The sequence below is a fragment of the Staurois parvus genome, unplaced genomic scaffold (assembly GCF_062004578.1).
Source record: "Staurois parvus isolate SC_StPar_1 unplaced genomic scaffold, SC_StPar_1.0 ptg000439l, whole genome shotgun sequence".
In the NCBI taxonomy this organism is placed as follows: Eukaryota; Metazoa; Chordata; class Amphibia; order Anura; family Ranidae; genus Staurois; species Staurois parvus.
This window is the reverse complement of record NW_028318235.1, coordinates 9,436,133-9,456,720: the sequence shown is the minus strand read 5'-3', so window position 1 is coordinate 9,456,720 and position 20,588 is coordinate 9,436,133. Positions and strand designations below refer to the sequence as shown.

The following is a 20,588-nucleotide window of genomic DNA, read 5'->3' as shown; positions in this document are numbered from 1 at the left end:
GACCTGTCCCCGTATGCTTGGTTGTCATGTTGATACAAGATGATTGAGAAGTTTGAGTCACTGACAATACAAGTATGCATACCACGATTTCAGACTTTACACGCTACATGCTTGTTAAGGGTCAATATGCAATAAAAGTCTGATCTAGTTCTAAAGATTTGCATTACCTAGCTCTAATAAAACCAAAATCCTTCATAGAGCAGAAGGTTGACAAAAACCCCTGTTGAACAAATTAAAAAAACAAAAACAAATAAAACTTCCCTTTATGTATTTTTTTTATTTTTAATCTGTGAAGCCTACAAATTAGGCAAACAACACCACAGTAAAAACAAATACCCCTTTCATTTTCCATTCCCATAAAAAAAAAAAAAAAACACAAAAAACAAAAAAAAACAAAACAGAAAAACACAAATGAAGAAGACACAATATAGTGTTTGTTTTGCAAGATATAAATTTCACACATGATCTGTTTAAAAAGGTAAAAATAATTTATAATACACAGATATTTATGTTGCTGTGCCAGCATAGAAAATGCACATGCATCCATGCCTAGCCTATGCGGTATAAATAATATTGAACTAAAAATACATAATACAACACTAGCACTGTTTTTTTTTTCTTAAACAAACATGTAAAACATTGACTCTCTCATAGCAACCTCACAGTGACAGGCTCATTGTCATAGGAAAATAATATTTTCATTCACACATCAACATTCGATATTTAGAATATTTATTCAGACCTTTTTGAATTTTTTCTCATACAGTTGGATATTTTGTACCATGCTGGTTTGAGTGGATTTGTTTTTCTTTATATAGTCTCTTAAAGAAATATATATATATATTTAATTTTTACAATTTTGCAAGTTATTACATTTAAGACATATCATGTGTGTTAAAAGGAACGCAAATTGCATACCAATGCTCTGCAGATTCCATAAGATATTTTACAGGTTATGGATGCAATAAAGAAAGCTGTACCATTATTCCAGGCACACATCCAAGTAATAAAAGGAAAATAAAATGTGAATTACATATCAAAGTTGTGACTGTACAGTTGTTTTCCCCAATCATTTCTCTTTTTTGGATACTAAAATGGCAGAAAGGATTCTGTTGGCATGCAGTTGCAGCAGATATTAACACAGACACTTTCCTCCTCTGGTGCCTATGCATGTCCACTTCATGCATGCAACATACAACAGTTATATAAATACGCAGGATGCATAATTCTAAGTAAAGCAGCTTTCTCCTCTACTCATTCATGCTAATACATAGTTTACCATTTGCATTTTGTATCAAATCACAGTTTTATATTCAGGTATACCACAGCTATGAGACTACCATTCGTTTTCCAAAATGTAGGCAAGAATCAACAGTCTTCAATTTAACCCATACAGCCCAATAACCCACCCCTACATACAAGAAAAAGGAACTGAAATGCAAAATACTTAAGCAGCATATGCCTGGACAATTTTCTTGTGAAAACGGTTTTGTAGAAAATACACCTAAAACATAAGTAGAGTAACAGTTAACAGTGACAGCTCCAACATTATTTTATAGAAACCAATTGCAGAACTGTTTACACAATCCATTACTAGTAACCTTGGCCTGATAAACACAAAAGGCATCACAAAAGCATATGGAGGCACCTCAGGCATGTATGGTAAAAATGAGAGACTTTAATGCATTACTAGCCTGGAAGAAGATGGGCTTGTAATTAAGTTGAATACTTTATTTTTGTAAATTCCCCTAAAGATTTAAACTCAATTTTAGCCAACTGGTTTCAGCCCTTGGATTATTCTAGATCATGAACAATAATTAAACAAGCGGTGAAACTTTTGAAAATATTTCTGATTTTATAACAACTTTGAAAATCTGTCTGAATTTCTTTTTTCTAATGGAATACTGCTAACGCACTGGGATGGAGGGAGAAGACCCCCCCTGCTGGGTTTGTGGACAAAATGGAAGACCCCACTAAGAATCAATCGTCATCCTGCTTAATAAAAATCAAAGGAAATAATTTTGTGTTTAAGTATTCTTTATGACTCTATTCACATTTGTGTAACCGCAAGTGACATGCATGCAGAGAACTGTTTCATTATTGTCAATGGCACGGTTAACATCTCTGTATTTTTGTCCAGTGACTTTGGTGGTGCAAGCAGTACTGTGACAAAAAAAATCTGCCAAAGAGTTGATGGGCCCGCATAAGAAAATGCACAATAACTTTCCTTTTAATACAAGAGGTATGCTTACTGAATTCTGAATCAAGAAAGTGAGTTAGCCCTGTTCACACATTTCTGTTGCCATTAAATGCATAAGAAATTGCACACAATGCATGACTGGATACCATTAACCAAGAGCACTGTTCTCATAAATAGCTCATTTAACTAGCAACGGATCAGTCCTAAAGCGGAGTACATGCTGGGCAAAAATCATCCTGTTCAGCAGAAACTGTGGCTGTCTTTTGACCAGTGTGCACAGCTGTCTGTCCGGTGGAAGCCAGTCTAACGTCTAGCTTTTGTCAAAGGCACATGCTGGAAAATCAGCATCCGATCAGCACTTGCAGACAATGGCTGCGAGAACTGATATGTGATTTCTGTTGGGAAAGGGGATTGCCACCCCACTTTTCAGAATTCAACATAAGAGCAGAACACACTGCCTCGTTTAAGCACAATTACAGAAAAAAAACCCTCAAACTGCAGTATAAAAAGGTGTAATTTTTTTTTTTCTGCCACAGCATTTCCACGCATGAATAGATTGTCAAAAAGAGACTGCGTGGTGTTGAGCACCTCAACTGTAACTCCACTAATAGTGGAATTAAATTTTAAAGCTCTGATCTAGGCAAATAACCAGCACTTAATTATGTATATATTAAAAATTATATTTTGAAATACAGCTGGGCTAGAGTACCTAAAGCTGCCATTATTTTAGCTTCTTGCAATCTCTAGTACTGCAGGCTTTATACAGAGAGCAAAATGTAAGCACATTAAGCCAGTGTATCCCACAGTACTGTCAATATAACATTGAAACCTACTGATTTGGGAAGAGAGCAGAGTTATGCCCTGATCACTGCGGTGTTATTTTCTGTTTTACTTAAATGCAGTAGAAAACTGGGAAACCAGAATTGTCTGCCAGGGAAACATTACAAAAACTTAGCCAAGAAAAATCTTTTTGCAGGTAAATAGCTCATATATGTACTTCAACTGTATATTGAAATTTGCCTGGATTACAATTTTAAAATTCACCTGACATCTATGAATATACTGTTCAACTGATACAGGATGCAAACGAAGTTTATTAAATAGCTTTGTCTGTAACTATTTGCAGTTAAGCCAGTTGCAAATCCATTTGCATGTATAATAAAACACATTCCAAAAAGAAAGTCTTCAGGATTGATTTACTAAAACTGGAAAGTGCAAAATCTGGCGCAGCTGTGCATGGTAGCCATTCAGCTTGTTCACTTAAGTTTTGACTAAATACCTGTTACACCAGATTTTGCATCCTCCAGTTTTACACCACAACATTTTTTTAGCTGAATCAAATATCAAGCTAGCAAATTTACAAAATGTATGCTTTATATAATTTTTAAATGTTTGGAAAAAACAAAACAAACCCTTTATGTTAAAAATAGGCAATTACCACATGGTGCTTTTATCACATTTGTAAATGATAATGGGCTTTGTAGTGAGAGTCCAGAACTGGCTAAGTGCATCGTGGCAACTTCTGTTAATTCTCTAGCCAAGTCGTTCCCTGATGTTTCTGCTTCACAAAAGATCCATTCTTAGCACAACTGCTCTCTGAAAGATTTCACAAAACATGCTTCCTGGGCACTGTACGCCACCATCTGGATGAAAGTGGCAAACATGAAATATTTATATGCAAAATATAATTTCCCCACTGAAAGAAAACAAAAAAGTTCTTGCTGAACCTAATAAATTTGATCATTAACACCACAGATTCCCTGTGGGGACTGATAGTGCACATACTTGAGCCCTTCCTAAAATTAGGTATCAAAAATATGAACTTTGCAGGTCTAAAGACAATCCTCTACTCAACTCTTTGGGTGTAGATTTGTAACAAGGACTTTCAAGCCTGTTATAGGGCACTACCCTTAACAGAATCAGTCATCTCCTAGCTCTTGAAGCCCTCACCCACTGATTCTTTAAATCCTCCGCTTGCTCAGACAGATTTCCTTATAGAAGGCCATAGAAAATACCTGGGCAGACAGGCTGAAAGGACAGGATGAAATCTAGAACATCAGACCTTTGCAAACAAGCATGGGCATAGGAGGCAAGGAGGTAAGCTAATAATACACTAGCCTCTAAAGCATTTACCTAGTAATTTATATACAGGCAACATTTCTACTATCCTGGGATTACCATGTGCGCTACACAAAAAGTTCCACTATATCCAGAAAGCAATTTTATACTTAATAGGCTGTAGAGGCAAAAAAGGTGTAAAGTTCATGGTCAATAAGTCAACAGGCTAAAACAAAAGGCAAAGAAACTTTGCCAGGTTTGCTTTGCTTAATGGGGTTATCACAGTTTAAGCACAATTCACATCTTTATATTCTTTCCAATACTCTAGGTTCTCTTAAATTATCCTTTGCACATATAGATCTATTAGCATTTTTTTTTATCATGCATTGGTCGCTATTTTAGAGGGAAGGTTTGATCTTCCATTCACAAAAAAAAAAAAAAAGCCCATATAGGATATGTAGTCTTAAAACACAAGTTTTTATTCCCCTAGTAAATATGTAAGTAGCCCTAATATGTAAGCTTTCTTTTCCTAATAAATATGGAAATAAATTTCCAATACCTGTACAGGAGTTGACATTGCATATGCACTGCCAGGCAGTGAACTGCGCATTTCATTTATACTCCATTTTATCCTAAAGGATACAATATATTGGCCAGCAATACAATTGTAAGCAAAAATAAAAACATACTTAAAGCCAAGTGTTTGCAATATTGAGGGCAGATATTAGCACAGTATAATATCCATCTCTTTAATTGTACATGCCAATTATTGTAGCTGTTTGATATAAACAAAAACTTTCTATGCATAGGATGAGTAAGGGTTAGAAAGCGACAGGGTTTGGGGTCACATACCTATGACAGCAGAACACGAAATTGGGGGAATGGAGGTAACTAATACAGGAAGGCACAGTCATCAAAAAACATCACAGCGGTTACATCAGTTCCCCACTCTACTACTATACTATAACTATGTTTAAGTTGTCCTGTCAATTTGAGAGCATCGCCATGAATTTCTTTTTCTGGTCAGTAGCCTGAATTGATTAAAAATGTCTATTGACACAAGACAGCAACAGAAACCTAGGTTTTAATGAAAGAAGTGCATCTAACTGAAAGAAAAAACAGTTTAGACTGAAATGGACCTTAGAGGTTACAAAGTATTTATTTTTCTTAAAATAAAAGCGATACTTACCTGCACATAGCGGCTCCGAATCTCTTCTGCAGTCCCTTGCTAGTGCTCTTGGCTCCTCCTCTTCTGGGGTCCCCTGCTGATGTACTTAGCCCCTCCTCTTCTTTATGCGCCGCCATAGGAAGCAGATTCCTATGGGGGAGCACCTGTGGGCTCATTCCTGAGCCAGGCTGTGTGCTACTATTGGCACACACAGCATGGCTTTGACCCACCTCCCAGAATTTGACTGATAGCAACAGGAGCCAATGGTTCCCACCGCTCTTGGCCAAGCTTGTGAGAGTGGAAAGACTGAGGTATTTGGCTGGTCGGGGGGGGCAACGCATAGAAAATTATGGGGGGGAGGTCATATAGAAAATGGTAGGGAATGCATTAAGGTAAAAAATGCTTTACCTTTGGAACCACTTTAAGCCTTTACTGGGAGAAATATAGAGGCCGTCATTGCTCACCTTCATCTATAAGGGTGAGCAATATAATACTTTAAATTACCGAGAAGTTAGAAGCGCCGCCCATTTATATCTGGTTAAGTGATTGAAAATTACAAAAGTGCAAAGGGCCAAGCAAGATAGAGTAAACTAGAAGAGGTCAGCAATGATACACTTTAAATGGCACCGTTTTCAGTACAAGCATAAATTCATGTCTTTCAGTTGAGAGAGAAAAAAAAAAAAAAGTACTTTGGAATATTAGAACTCAAAATAAGGAAAATACTTTAAAGGTTTACCTGAAAGCCCAACAATAAAGCAACACAGGCTAAGATTTACAAAACATTTTATTGTGTTTCTTTCCTTAAGAAACACAGGCAGGTCATAAGGACCAGTATATGAGAATCAGTACTCAATCGATCTATGGAATATTTTGATGTGACTAAATGCTGAAAGAACTGAGAATTTTGTATCCATTACTAAATGCTTTAAGGGGCAGTTTGCTTAGCTAGAAATTGTGTAACTTACTTGTCTAACTAGTGATTATAGGATAGTACTATAATTAAAATATTAACACTTAGAAACATTCACTTTTGTCATTTTTTACTTCATGATCAAGCTGAAGGAGCATGTACTAAATATTAGAGTGGCAGGAATGCATTTGCCAAAAAGGCATTTGTGGACTAGCGCCACAGGCTTTAGGATTCGCAGATGCAGCACAAATGCACAACCAATTAATACCCTCCCCCCTTTTTTGCTTACTTGTTGGCTGATAAATACAGCAGTGTTTTTGTGTGTAGGGGATTGAGCAGTCATGGGACCTTAAACCAATCAAGGAAAAGGAAAAAACCCTCCTTCTACAGGCACACAATTGGTGCAGTATATCCAGACGAATGTTTGCTCAGGGTATAGAAAAGACACCATGTGATCTCCCAGCGTTACCTATTTGTCCTATCTGCTCCTGCCTCTTGAGCTTGGTTGTGCACCCCTCCCCTTCCCATTGTGTGCATCTGAAATGTTCTTTGAAGAGCACTGTGCAGGCACACTCCCTGTCTGGTGCAACCATCCTCCAAGACCCACTAAGCATCACAGATGTGTCCCCTAGACTACACAAGTGGTCAACCATGCCTTATGTGGTACAAACTATTTTCAAAGAACCAATTTCATCTGTGTAAGAAAGACCATCCTTCCTTTTGCACACTGATGGTACTCTTCTGCCAATGACAGCGTATTGTATGTCAGCTTGTTCCTTATGTGTGAATGTAGTATTGTTTCTCAGTGAGTAGAACCAAGTTGCTGTGTTCCTTTTTTATAGAAGTGGCAATGTGTAATTTATTATCCAACTATATAGAAGCAGTAAGGAATATGAAGGATAGCTCAGAATAGTGTTTTATGCTGTTAAGTGTGATCTAGACTGAAAAAACACATGCAACCTGGACTGAAAACACATGCGACAGACTGCATCAGATTTAGGATCATGCCTTATTCAGATTTAAGCAATGTTGTGTACTGGCAGATAGGCATGATGCGTGCAAAATGAAGTGGGAGATACAGCAGTGATGCGCTGGCTCCTGGTATAGTCTTATTTCTTTCCAGTTTCAAGAGAAAACCTCAGATAAATGTACAAATAAGGGGGGGGGGGGGGCGGTGGTAATTAAAAAAATAAATAAAACTGCAGAACTGCAGATTGCTGCATATTGGAGATCATCTTTACATTTTTGTGTTAAAGCTGAATTCTGGGCACAAGTTTGTTTTATTTGAATATATTCCTCAATTGCCACAAAGTATTTAAATCCACTTTATGTGCACCAAATGCTTTTACAAACAAGTTATCTTGGAAACGTTTTAATGACATCACTGCGCTGCACATAGCCTATGCGGAACAGAGATGTTGGAGGGGCCAAACAGGTCCTCCCAACTACAGGCTGACTGCAAATTACAGGAAAGGGTGCATACAAAACCAGTCACTGCGCAAGTAGAGAGCGCAGCAATGACTGGTCTTTATTACAGGATCTTCCTACAATCCATCTTCGAATAAATACAGAAAGCACTCCAAGATTCAGGAAATAATACCCATGCCTCTTGTATATACACACAATATTTTCATATCCCAGGGTTCAGTTTCAATGATCATCAATGTGTGGACCCTGCAGGACGCAATGTTATTTATGTACCTCTGCCTAAGACAGGAAAAAGCGGATACAGTTTATACAGACTTGGTTGGTATTAGATGGCGACTAAAAAAAAATAATGTAAATGTGAGTGGAAAAACATGCCAGAACTCTAACAAAAGAATATATGTGTATACAATCTCTATTACTTCTGTCCTAAAATACACAATGCCATGGACCAGAGAATGAAAACCTAGCTGTATTTTATATCTTTTTGATAGAACACCACAGGCAACATTAAAAATTAACACAATTGGCAATAAGCCTAGTGACTGCATAGTTTCAAACAAAAACAAATATACAATTACCTTTTATGTTGAAAGTAGAACTCATGCTATATTATTCTGAAGCATTAGAATGTAATAGACCATTTTGAAATGCTGTAGTTTATTGTAGGTGTCCGTTATCAAATACATCTTTAGCACTGAGAAAGGCAAGACATGACTCGCACTGTCATTTTATGGGTAAAACAAAAACGATTGATATAAAACAAACTGCATTTTGTTTTCTGTTCGCTCTCACTGCAAATGATGTTGGAAAGAGGCAAAGTTAGCAACAGCTATAGATGTATTCGTAATAAATCACAAAAACTTCTTGAATGTCAAGAATCAAGTTGACATCAGGTCAAATAATGACATGGCTTTATTTTTTGCTTCAACTACATCTTTAAGATGACCATACACATTACATTATGATTATACAACCTCCAGAAAATTTTCTTTGAATTTACCAACAGTTATTTTGGTGCAAGAGTCTAATTACACAATCCATTCAGTTTATATTTACTGGTTTGAACCCCTTCTTCCTAGCTGTTGGTATATCTAAAGGAGATTGTACAATTAGACTGTAATGTGTATCTCCAGCTTTGGACATGTGCTAGTTCTACAGAATAAAATAAAAACTTGTTCGAAGGTCTTAAGTAACTACACCACCAAATATCAGATAAGGTGGATTCTGGGTGAGCAAATTTTAGCTACAGGAGATGCTACATGTAAAGCTTGCCATAGATTAATCTTTTTTTTTTTTTCTCATTCCGTCAGCAGGTTGAGTGAAAAAAAAAATTCAACTGATTTCTCCATTAGATCAACTTCATCTATGGCCAGCTTAAGCCTATAATAGCAAAAAAAAAAACAAAAACAAAAAAAAAAAAAACAGTTTAACAGGACATGTCTAATCTCCACTGAACTGCTGATAGACATATTAGCAGTCCTTGAAGAGCCTTTGATCACAGATCAAATGGGCAAGACATTTTTTACATCCAAAATGGTCATAATTACTCATCAAGGCCCAGATTTTTTTTTTTATTAGAAAATATCAAATTGTATATTTATAGTAAAAGCATGAACCACCTTCAGAACAGTTGGAACACTTATATTTTGGCTTTGGTGCTACTAAACAAAGTACTTTTACTACTTGCACCAATAAGATTAATAACCAAGAGTGCTTACATCTTCAAGCTCACTAGAAAGCACTCAATCTATACACAAACATTCCTGTGATGTGACTAGATTACCTATTTATAAAATATAGAGTCATACACACTGAACTTGCATACAAATATGGTGAATGAAATATTTGCAGCAAAGCTACGCTGAGAAATCGCAAACAACATTTTCTGACTTTGTTGATATTTGGTCTGTGAAAGTTTACATGCCACATTTCCAATTATCACGGTGGCTCATGCTCAGGTCTAATTTCGCTGGGGGTCCCATGCTATTAGACTGCAGCCTCCAATATCACTTCTCAACTACCTCAGTCTGAAAGGAAGCAAGGCGATTGCTTGATAGAAGGCTTATATAAATCCTAATCATTCTTTTAAGTGCTAGATACAGAATACAGGACTCTGGAGGTAAATAAAAGGTAAGTGGTGATCTTTCACAGAAACACATTTATGGTGTTGGACAGGTAGAAGTTTTTAATTAAAAAAATTCTGACATGAGCAGTCTTTGTGAGATCTCTAGTAACATCAGATTAAAAGAAGTGAACTAGAACTTGATGCAAAGCCCCTTGTTAAAAGGTAATTTGTTACTTCTAAAACCATAAAAACAAGATGATCGATGTCTCCAAATTTTATGATGAGGTGTTTCCATTAGCAGTAGCATTTCTGTTCTAATGCTACCATATGAAACATTCAAAAGCACACACAATCCATATACTAAGACCCCACATCCTTTCACAAAATCAGTAGCTGCCTCCACCCTGTTTGACAGATGTAAATTCTGTTTGAGGACAGTTCTAACCCACTAAAAAAAAAAAAAAAAAAAGAAATACACGGCAGTGCTTTTAATGTTTAAACTGATCATATACAGAATTCGGTCCAAAACCCACTGATAGTTTTGTTTGCAAAATGATTTTGTTTCAATTCTTTACAAAACAAAACTGAAAGCCAGCTAACAATGACCAAAGTATCATATCCAGGCCTTTTTGCCTATAGAGCAACAAACGCTACTTTAATGCAGATGAGGAATTGCAATAAAACATGCAGAGCCAAGCTCTGTAGGTTTTATTAGCAAATAAAAAGGGAATAATAATGTACGACACTGCTGTATCCACTCTGCAACATCTAGAACCAAGACTGACACAGCTATTCATTTATAAATTGTTTGCTGGCTTTTTTTTTTGCCATTAAATCAATGGGAGCATAATCTTTTAAGATGAAGCATATACACATTTTTGGAGCGAATGACTTGGATAATAAAATTTATATTTCTGTTCCTTTTCAGTGATAATAATTGAATTTCCAGTTTGCATAAAGATTTAAAAAATGCTGAATGTTTTTGTTGGCATGATATAATTAAACTCTGTATGTCGAAACAATTAAACATAATTAAAAAAATAAATAAATAGCAGTACTTAAAAGATGGCTGACATGCTTTCCGAGAACAATACAGCCAGCAACCAAAAAATGTGACAAATATATCATTCCTAAATGTGGAGTAATATATATATATATAAAAAAAAAAAAGTTGTAGAATATCACGTGCGCGCTGCAGATGGCAAATTTCATTGTCTCCTTCGGTCACCTTACTTGTGTGCTCCGGTGCAGAAACACCACTGTATTTTGGACTACATTTTCTAAGTCATGAAGATTGTCTGCAGGATCGATGAGACATTTTCAATGACAATATTATATAACCACCTGGGAGCGAAAAAGGATAATTACTAACCCAGGAATCATCATACCTTAAGTCCAGCCTTTCATTTAACATTGTTTAAAAAAAATCTGAATGCAGCAATGTATCTTTTGTAAAGGCCTGGAACTTAACATAACCACAGTCTTCATTTCCTAGTCTCAGTCAAGATTATTCCAATGCCAAATTGTAGTGGGAAATTCTGCACAAGGAAAGGTTTGTGATGAAATTGGTAAATGCATATGTAGTCCATCCGGCTGCAATGGGTGAATTACAAGGTCTAAACATGGTGCACAATGATGGATTCGTAGCATTGCAAGCTTGGGACAACAAGATTTTACTCTTTGCACATCACATAGCGATACCTCTCAGCGGTAGCCTTGGACATGGCTGACCTACTGAACTTTTATGCTCAGCTGAGGAAACGAGCATCATATTGTTGAATATGGGAATACACAGTCTACAGTCGGTCCATTCTGAAAGTGTCTTCTGTGGCAGGGTCAGCCAAGACCATATCTGGATCATTCAGCATGTGAAGACCATCCAATGTCAAAGGGTCAATTTTCAGTTCATCCAAAGGAAACTGTGAATCAGAATCAAAGCTCACATCTCCTACACCAGCCAGAGTACTGGTAAGTTCTTTTGATAAGCTTGGGGGAGACTCCCCTGTAACTGTAACACAAAAAAAAAAAGCAATGCATATTATCATAAAGATCACTCTAAAATATTATCAAATGTAACATAAAACACCACATGAAAGAAGCCCACACATATATATGCAGAGCATGCAAAATGCACACATATATATATATAAAAAAGATATGCATACCTGTGAGAATGATGTTGGGGATGTTGCTGTGACTGGAATAATTTAGCTGCTGCGAGTCCTGTAAGCTACCATGACTGCTTGTAAGTCCCATCATAGCTGCCTGAGAGTAGTTAAGGGTTGAGCAAGGACTGTACAGACTGTTGGAGCTAATCGCATTTTCAATCATATTAAACTGCTCAAGCTGCAAAAAAAAAAAAAAAAAAGGGAAAGGATTCTATTATAAACACACTGCTGGAGGTATAATGTCTTAAATATAATAATTTTCTAAGTGTCAAACCAGTATCAAAAGGCATCTCAAAATGTGCCACAAATTTTAGGGAGACCTTTCACCAAAGCACAATTTTCAATTGCATTGAAGCTTGACTTCTTCAAATTGGACTTACTGGTACATCCCGCCCCCTGGACAGTGTTACAACTCAATACCAGAGCCTCTATTGACTGGGATTTTGCATTGTGCCATTTAGGCAGATCAGGGCTACAATCTAAAACAAAAGTCAAGCTTACATGTGGACACAGCATGCAGCATGAATCTCCAACTATCTTGTAAAGGGTTAATTAGGGTAAATTTTTGTGCCTGCTCTTCAACCATAATATTAGTTAAAATACTATTTTGGATAGGAAATGAGTACTTAATGATAAAAGTGCACCTGGGCACAGACTATGGGCCGTAAAGTATTTACTTTTTTTTTTTTTTTTTAACGAAAAAAAAGTAAAAAAAAAAAAAAAAAGCCATTACCGCTCTCTCTGGCTGCACTACTGTGAAGAAATTAATTTCCAAAGATGCAAAAGTAAGGTTTCAGTTGGTTTATAGCAGCTTTCAAGTACCTGGTGTTTGTTTACATTATAAGGCTGGCGGGCTGCTAAGACTCTGCTTCAATAGAAAGTAATATATATGGCAATCTGATGGACATATCTGGGTTTGGTGGTTGCCAGGAGAACGGTACTTGCCTAACTGCATTGTGCCAAGTGCAAAGTGTAAAGTTTGATTGGGGGGGGGGGGGGATATGGTGTGGGGTTGTTTTTCAGGGGTTGGGCTTGGCCCCTTAGTTCCAGTGAAGGGAACTCTTAAGGCGTCAGCATTCCAAGACATTTGGACAGTTTCATGCTCCTAATTTGTGGGAACAGTTTGGGGATGGCCCCTTCCTGTTCCGTTAAAATTCTATATATTTTAGCAACTCCGTGTCTCCCATCTCCCCGTGTATCTAATAAACTTTCAAATAAATTCCACTCCTTTCTAATTCTCAAAAAAGTGTTTTAATTGGTGATATCGGACCTCATCCATTCTGCTAAAAACCTCTCCCTTTAATTTCTCCATCTCTCTATAAGATCTAAGATCCTCACCCACCATTATATCTCTCAGTTGCGTATCCTGTTTAATAATCCAATTCCCTGTGATGTCTTCCTTCCCAGGTACAAAGTAATCTGTATTTTTAAGTGGCATTAACTGTGAGTTGAAAGCCCAACCCTTTTGTCTGAATAACATATCCCAGACTTTTAAAACAATAAAAGTGTACACACTTGTGTTAACGTCTAGACCTCTATAATGTGTAGGAATCCATATAATTCTATGTAGATTGGACCCACTCAATATATTTTCAATTTTGACCCAACTTTTCCCTGGGTTATGAGTCCAGTCAAAAATTCTCGCAATCAAGACCGCTTTATAATATCTCTTAAAATCTGGGAGCCCTAGGCCTCCTTTCTCTTTAATTCTAGTCAGCATTTCATAGCGTATCCTCGGTTTTTTCTTCCTCCATATATACCCCAACAACATTTTCCTTAGTGTCCTGAAAAAAACCTCTGGGGGCCCCTTCCTGTTCCAACATGACTGCGCACCAGTGCACAAAGCATGGTCCATAATAACATGGATCAGCGAGTTTGGGGTGGAAGAACTTGACTGGCCTGCACAAAGTCCTGATCTCAACCCGATAGAACACCTTTGAGATGATGTCCAACATCAGTGCCTGACAAATGCGCTTCTGGAACAATGGTCAAACATTCCCATAGAAACACTCCTAAACCTTGTGGACAGCCTTCCCAGAAGAGATGAAGTTGTTATAGCTGCAAAGGGTGGGCCAACTCAATATTGAATCCTATGGACTAAGACTGGGATGCCATTAAAGTTCATGTCCGTGTAAAGACAGGTGTCCCAATACTTTTGGCAATACTGTATAGAGTACTAGGGAGACACGTTAACCTCATTGATGGGCTTTCTCCCTAAGTACACTTAAGTGTATGTAAACTATAACAAGGCACTGGTCTTATTTGCTCCCTTTTGGTCTGGTAAAAATGTAATCGACAATTAGTTTGCTGTAGGTGTTCGAAAAGTGCAAATACTTGCAGATCCTACCAAAATCCATGTGAGCCAATAATATCCTGTGCTGTACTCTGATCTATTGTTCCTAGTTATCTCTGAGGATTTCAAAACACCTCGCTCCTTTGTTATGGAGAATCGTTGAGGGGGAGGTATTCTGTTGCCCTAACATACTTCCAGTCCTAGGGTGACAAATCTGTTTCTCCACAGGACAGAAAATGTTTTATAAGCAGGATTCAACAGAAGTCTGTAAAAAAGAAAAAGTAATTTTGATTTACCTGTAAATTCTGTATCTTGGAGTACAGTACAGGTTACAGGCAATGTATTATTATACAGTAACAGGCATGTACATTCAGGTGATTGGACACTGGCAAGCTTTTGAATTTCAAGTTCTGAGCTACTAGCCAGGCCTTAAGAGTTACACGCCACCAACGAGACACCTGTACACACACACACACGTACAGATACACACATATACATGCACATGCATAAACAGACACACACAAACACACATGTACACCCACCCCCCTAAAAAGTTGCAGTCCTTCATTGTTCACTCAGAGAGCCGGGTACTGCACTCTAGTGGGAGGCAGAGAGCACAGCACACACTCCTTGCTTTGCTTTCACTGCACTCAGCTATGGAGCAGTCTGACGCTCCTAGTGCCAATAACAAATCCGGCCTAAGCTCCGAGCCTGCTCAGCAAGATGGCCCTGGGGGACACACTCACCCCCACCATAATTTCCACTCGCCATTGGTGAGCAGGCGAGTGGACATTTCAAGGCCTGCTGTAGGTGATGGATAACTTCTCTTTCCTGCAGAAACTGAATGTCTCATACACCTTCAATTCAACTATTTGATCACTTTGACAGTTTTCTCAGCTTATTTAGGCCAAACACCACACATCACCTGATATGCTTAAATCCAATAAGCATTCAAGTTTATACAGCTTGGAGGTGTACAATATGCATAAAAATGATGCTTTGGTCAAAATACTCCCTTGCCTAATAATTGTGCACACAGTGTGATCACCAATCAGCCCATTGTAACTCATAATTGTAGCTGCAGCCAGAAACCCTTTTGACCAACACTTACTTTTTTCAGGCATCAAGAAACCAGCACACATCTTATCGAAGGACATCTGAATAACTTGATGCAACTTAATACACAAGCTACATTAAATAGTAACTAAGTGTTCTTATTTAAGTACAAAATGCAGTATAACGGGGAATTTTATGTTATTAGAAGTTTACACATATCTACTGTATGACTGTATAATTAATTAAAGGGCTCTCTGCACACAGGGCATATATTCCCTGTGCATGCAATCCTGGTATTTTAGTGCAATCAGGAGGCACAGGTTCAGTGTCCAGCCCTGCCGCCTAAAGCCTGTCCACTTCTATGGCAGGCAGAATACACTGCATCTGGACAGGGCTAAAGACTACACCAAGTGGTAACCATGTACAGGGCCATATGCCTTCAGGGACAATTAGTGGGATCAACCTGAAAGGAAACTGTTAAACAATAGAACTTAAGAGGAATTCAAACTAAAATTGCAGCCATGGCAGACTGCAATGTAGGGCCTACCAGGGAAAAAATCCTGTTCATTGAAAAGTATAGCTAAAATTTTGATTTCTGATCATTAGGACGTTTCAAAGCATTGTCTACCGAATGAGATGGGAAAATAAACAACTTTACCACCAGAAAAAGTTGTTTGTGAGACACATGAGCAGCAAATGAAATTACAGAACCTCCCCAACCTGAGAGGACCCCCTGGATAAAATATATCCGGGCTCTTTTAAGGACTTTGAAGAAAGTGAGACTTACAATCGAAATTTGACCATGAGAGAACCCAAACAGCAATACCTACAGCTAGATAGCAAGGAGAAAATACCAAGAGACACTGAAGCTGGAAAAAAGACAACAGACCATGTCCTATTTGAAGAATGCCAAAACCATGGAAGATAAGAAATAGCCTTTAGGCCTTAACATTCCATCCTTGTGTAGGCCCAGATTAAACTTAAAAAACAAGGCTCTCAGATCAGAAAAAGAACGACACAGGGGTTAGGGCAACCAGGGAGACAAGTAGTCTGGAAGTAAGCACAGGGTCATAAAGTGCATAAATATAAAAAAAAAAATACATTAGCAATAAACCTGATCAATTCATAAAATAGGTACAACTTCAAAGCTGAGAGAGTGGCGAGTGTAAATAGTGTACTGTCTCTGGAAAAAGTCGTTATTCAATATTTGCTTAATTTATCTCTAAAATTCATTACACATTGATGTGCTTATATAGTGCAATAAATAATCATGCAAAATAATGCTTAAAGTTTCAAACACGAAAAAGTAGGATTAAGCATAAAGATAAAAATAGGAAGTCTGAAGATCTACTTATTCAACAAATTCTGTGATAAATTCCATCAGGAAATCCTTATAAAGTAACCCACCACTAAGAGGCACTCCTTACCAGAATGATCAGTTACAGGTGGGTTGATCTACCATAAAAAAATCAAAAAAGCAAACCGCAATAACCTGGGGGCAATCTCACATCAAGGAACCACCTCTAGTAGCCACTAGCTGGTCTGATATAATGGCTCCAGCAACTTTGCAAAAACTCTAGTGGACCATCAACATAGTTAGTCCGGCTGAAAAAAGACAAAAGTCCATCCAGTTCAATCATAGAAAAAAAAAATTAAAAAAGTTATAATCCTAAACCCAGTTGATCCAGAGGAAGGAAAAAAAAAAAAAAACCAACAAAGCACGATCCAATTTGCACCTGCTGAGAAAAAAAAAATTATTTCCTGATCCCCCGAGAGGCAATCGGATATTCTCTGGATCAACTTTACCAATATTAGTATCCAGTTATATTGTGTGTATCTAGGAAAGAATCCAAGCCTTTTTTGAAACCATCCAATGAGCTGGCCAGAACCAACTCTTGAGGGAGTCTATTGCACATTTTCACAGCTCTCACTGTGAAGAAAGCTTTCAGTGTTTGGAGATTAAATTTCTTTTCCTCCAGACATCAAGAGTGCCCCCTTGTCCTCCGTGTTGACCTCAGGGTGAATAACTCTACACCGAGTTCACTATATGAACCACTGATGTATTTATACATGTTGATCATATCTACCCTTAATCTCCTCTTCTCAAGAGAATAAATTCAGTTCCTCTAATCTTTCCTCATAGCTGATCTCCTCCATGCCTTGTATCCGTTTGGTTGCCCTTCTCAAGTTCCCCAATGCTCTTTTTGTGAATTGGTGCCCAAAACTGAACTGCATATTCCAGATGAGGTCTTACTAATGATTTATACAGGGTAATATGATATCTCTCTCTGGAGTCTATACCTCTTTTAATACAAGAGAGGATTTTGCTCACTTTAGAAACCGCAGCTTGGCATTGCATGCCATTATTAAGCTTGTCATCTACCAGAACTCCCAGATCCTTCTCCACCATTGATTCCCCCAGTTGCACTCCCCCCTAGTATGTATGATGCATGCATATTATTAACCCCCAAGTGCATAACCTTACATTTATCAACATTAAACCTCATTTGCCACAGTTGCCCAATTAAACAGTGCATTGAGGTCGGCTTGTAAATTGAAGACATCCTGTAAGGACGTTATTCCACTGCACAGCTTGGTGTTATTTGCAAAGACTGAAATGGGATTTTCAATCTCAGACCCTATATCGTTTATAAATATATTAAAAAGTAAGGGTCCCAACACTGAACCTTGGGGTACACCACTGATGACCCCAGACCATTCAGAGTATGAATCATTAACCACTACTCTCTGAATACGAACTTTTAGCCAGTATCCTATCCATTTACATATGGATTTTTCCAAGCCCGTAGACTTGACCTTACACAAAAACCCTTGTCCCTCCGGGTGGACGCCATATGGCGTCCTTTCAGGCATGCGCAGTTTGTATGCCAGCAGAGCCGCGCAACGGCGCGATCTGTCACCGGCCGTGTACCTTGGATACGGCCGACAGATCTGTGTACCGACCCCGTTGCCAGTACCATGTGACCTGCTGTGACCAATCACAGCAGGTCACATGACAGTTGTATACAAAGGATGGCTTTCTATCATGCCATCCATTGTATACAAGTGTGGCTAGCTGTGAATGGTCACAGCGATCACATGCACAAGCTGGGCCAATCACAGCACAGCTGTGTCATGTGATTAGCTGTGGCCAAATCACAGTTAAGAAAAAAAAATAAACCCTGAATGAATCGATTTCATTCAGGTAAATGCTTGCTTATAGCAAAGTAATTATTTGCTATAAGCAAACTGAGTAAAAAAAAAAAAAAAAAAAATATAGATCACTTCCCCAAAGTGGTACAATGTTACTATGGTAACATTATACTATTTTGGTCATAGTGAAATAGTAAAAAAAAATCTTAAGAAAAAAAATGTAAAAAAAAAATTAAAAAATTATCAATTTTTTTTGCGAACAGTCAGCAGTGTCCCTGATCACCACCATGCCAGTTATAGGATGACACTGTACTGTACTAGTGACAGTATGTAAAAAAAAAAAAAAAAATTTCATTTCCGAAAAATTACAAAAAAATTACAACTTCAAAAAACTCGCCATGCCTGTTATGAAATACGTCGGGCTGTCTACTTTGCAAAAAGGGGGAATTTGGGGGATAGCTGTACTGTTCTGACATTCCTGGACTTCAAGAATTTAGATTGGCTGTCAGAACTGCAGGATTGATCAATATTCAGATACAGTATACCATAGTTTGTGAACGCTATAACTTTCCTACAGACTAAATAATAAATAATAATTTGGGTTATTTTCACCAAAGACATGTAGTAGAATACATTCTGGCCTAAATTTATAAACAATTATTTATTTGCAAACTTTTATAGCAGAAACGTATTTTTTTTCAACATTGTCTTTTTTTGTTAATTTAGCAAAAAAATAAAAACCCTAGCGGTGATTAAATACCACCAAAAGAAGCTCTACTTGTGTGAAGAAAAATATAAAATTTTAGTTTAGGTACAGTGTTGTATGACCACGCAATTGTCATTCAAAGTATGAGCGCTGAAACCTGAAAATTGGCCTGGGCAGGAAGGGGGTAAAAGTGCCCTGTATGGAAGTGGTTAAACTCTCCAGTATCTTCCCAACTATAGAAGTTAAACTAACAGGTCTATAATTATTATTATACAGTATTTATAAAGCGCCAATAGTTCGCTCAGCGCTGTACATTACAAAGGGGGACAGAACATGTGACAGAACAATACCAATACAATGCAAAACATGAGGGGATCAAGGGCCCTGCTCTTTCGAGCTTACAATCTAGGAGGGAGGGGGTGGTGGCACAGGAGGAGATAACTGTGGGGGATGGAGTGGTAGGAAGAGTGGAGGAGGTCGGCAAGTTAGCAGGGGGTGGGGTAGGCTTCCCTGAAGAGATGGGTTTTCAGGGTGCGCCTAAAGGAGAGGAGAGTAGGTGATAATCTGATGGGTTGGGGCAGGGAGTTCCAGAGGATGGGTGACACCCTGGAGAAGTCCTGGAGGCGGGCATGGGAGGAGGAGACCAGGGAACTAGAGAGAAGGAGGTCTTGTGAGGAGCGGAGTGTGCGTGCTGGGCGGTACTTGGATATTAGGTCAGAGATGTAGTACGGGGCAGTATGGTGGACAGCTTTGTACGTCAGCGTTAGGATTTTGAATTTGATCCGTTGCGCAATCGGAAGCCAGTGGAGGGATTGGCAGAGGGGGGTGGCGGAGACAGAGCGGTTGGAAAGGTGAATGAGTCTGGCAGCCGTGTTCAGGATGGACTGAAGAGGGGATAGCCAGCGGCGAGGCAGGCCAGTGAGGAGGGAGTTGCAGTAGTCGAGTCGTGATATGATGAGGGAGTGGATGAGCTGTTTAGTGGTTTCTGGGGTTAGGAACGTGCAGATTTTGGCGATGTTGTGGAGGTGGAGTCTGCACGAGTTTGTTAAAGATTGGACTTGGGGCTGGAAGGATAGGTTGGAGTCCAGAATGACACCCAGTACTCTGGCCTGCAGGGCGGGTTTGATGGTAGCGCTGTTGGATGTGACGGAGAAATCAATGGGGGGTGGTGTCCGGGCTGGGGGGAAGACAAGAAACTCGGTTTTGGAGAGGTTCAATTTAAGGAAGTGGAGCGACATCCAGTCTGATATGTCGCTCAGTAGGTGTGTGATTCGGGCTGAGACCAAGGGGGTGAGGTGGGGGGTTGAGAGATAGATTTGTGTGTCGTCGGCATAGAGGTGGTAGTTGAAGCCGTGAGAGTGTATGAGTTGGCCAAGGGAGGAG

The 20,588-nt window shown here is 38.5% G+C and overlaps 1 protein-coding gene across 2 annotated transcripts in view; it reads right to left on the bottom strand.

Moving 5' to 3' along the window:
* Positions 1-257: 257 nt before the first annotated feature.
* Positions 258-20,588, bottom strand: part of CRTC1 (CREB regulated transcription coactivator 1) — a 222,764-nt gene continuing 202,433 nt past the window's right edge. For both annotated transcript variants that reach the window (XM_089687919.1, XM_089687920.1), the window contains 2 exons: positions 11,995-12,175; positions 258-11,837 (listed from right to left, as the gene is read on the bottom strand). In XM_089687919.1, the coding sequence (XP_089544045.1) occupies positions 11,626-11,837; positions 11,995-12,175 (393 nt within the window). In that variant the 3' untranslated portion in view covers positions 258-11,625. The remainder of the gene's footprint in view (positions 11,838-11,994; positions 12,176-20,588) is intronic.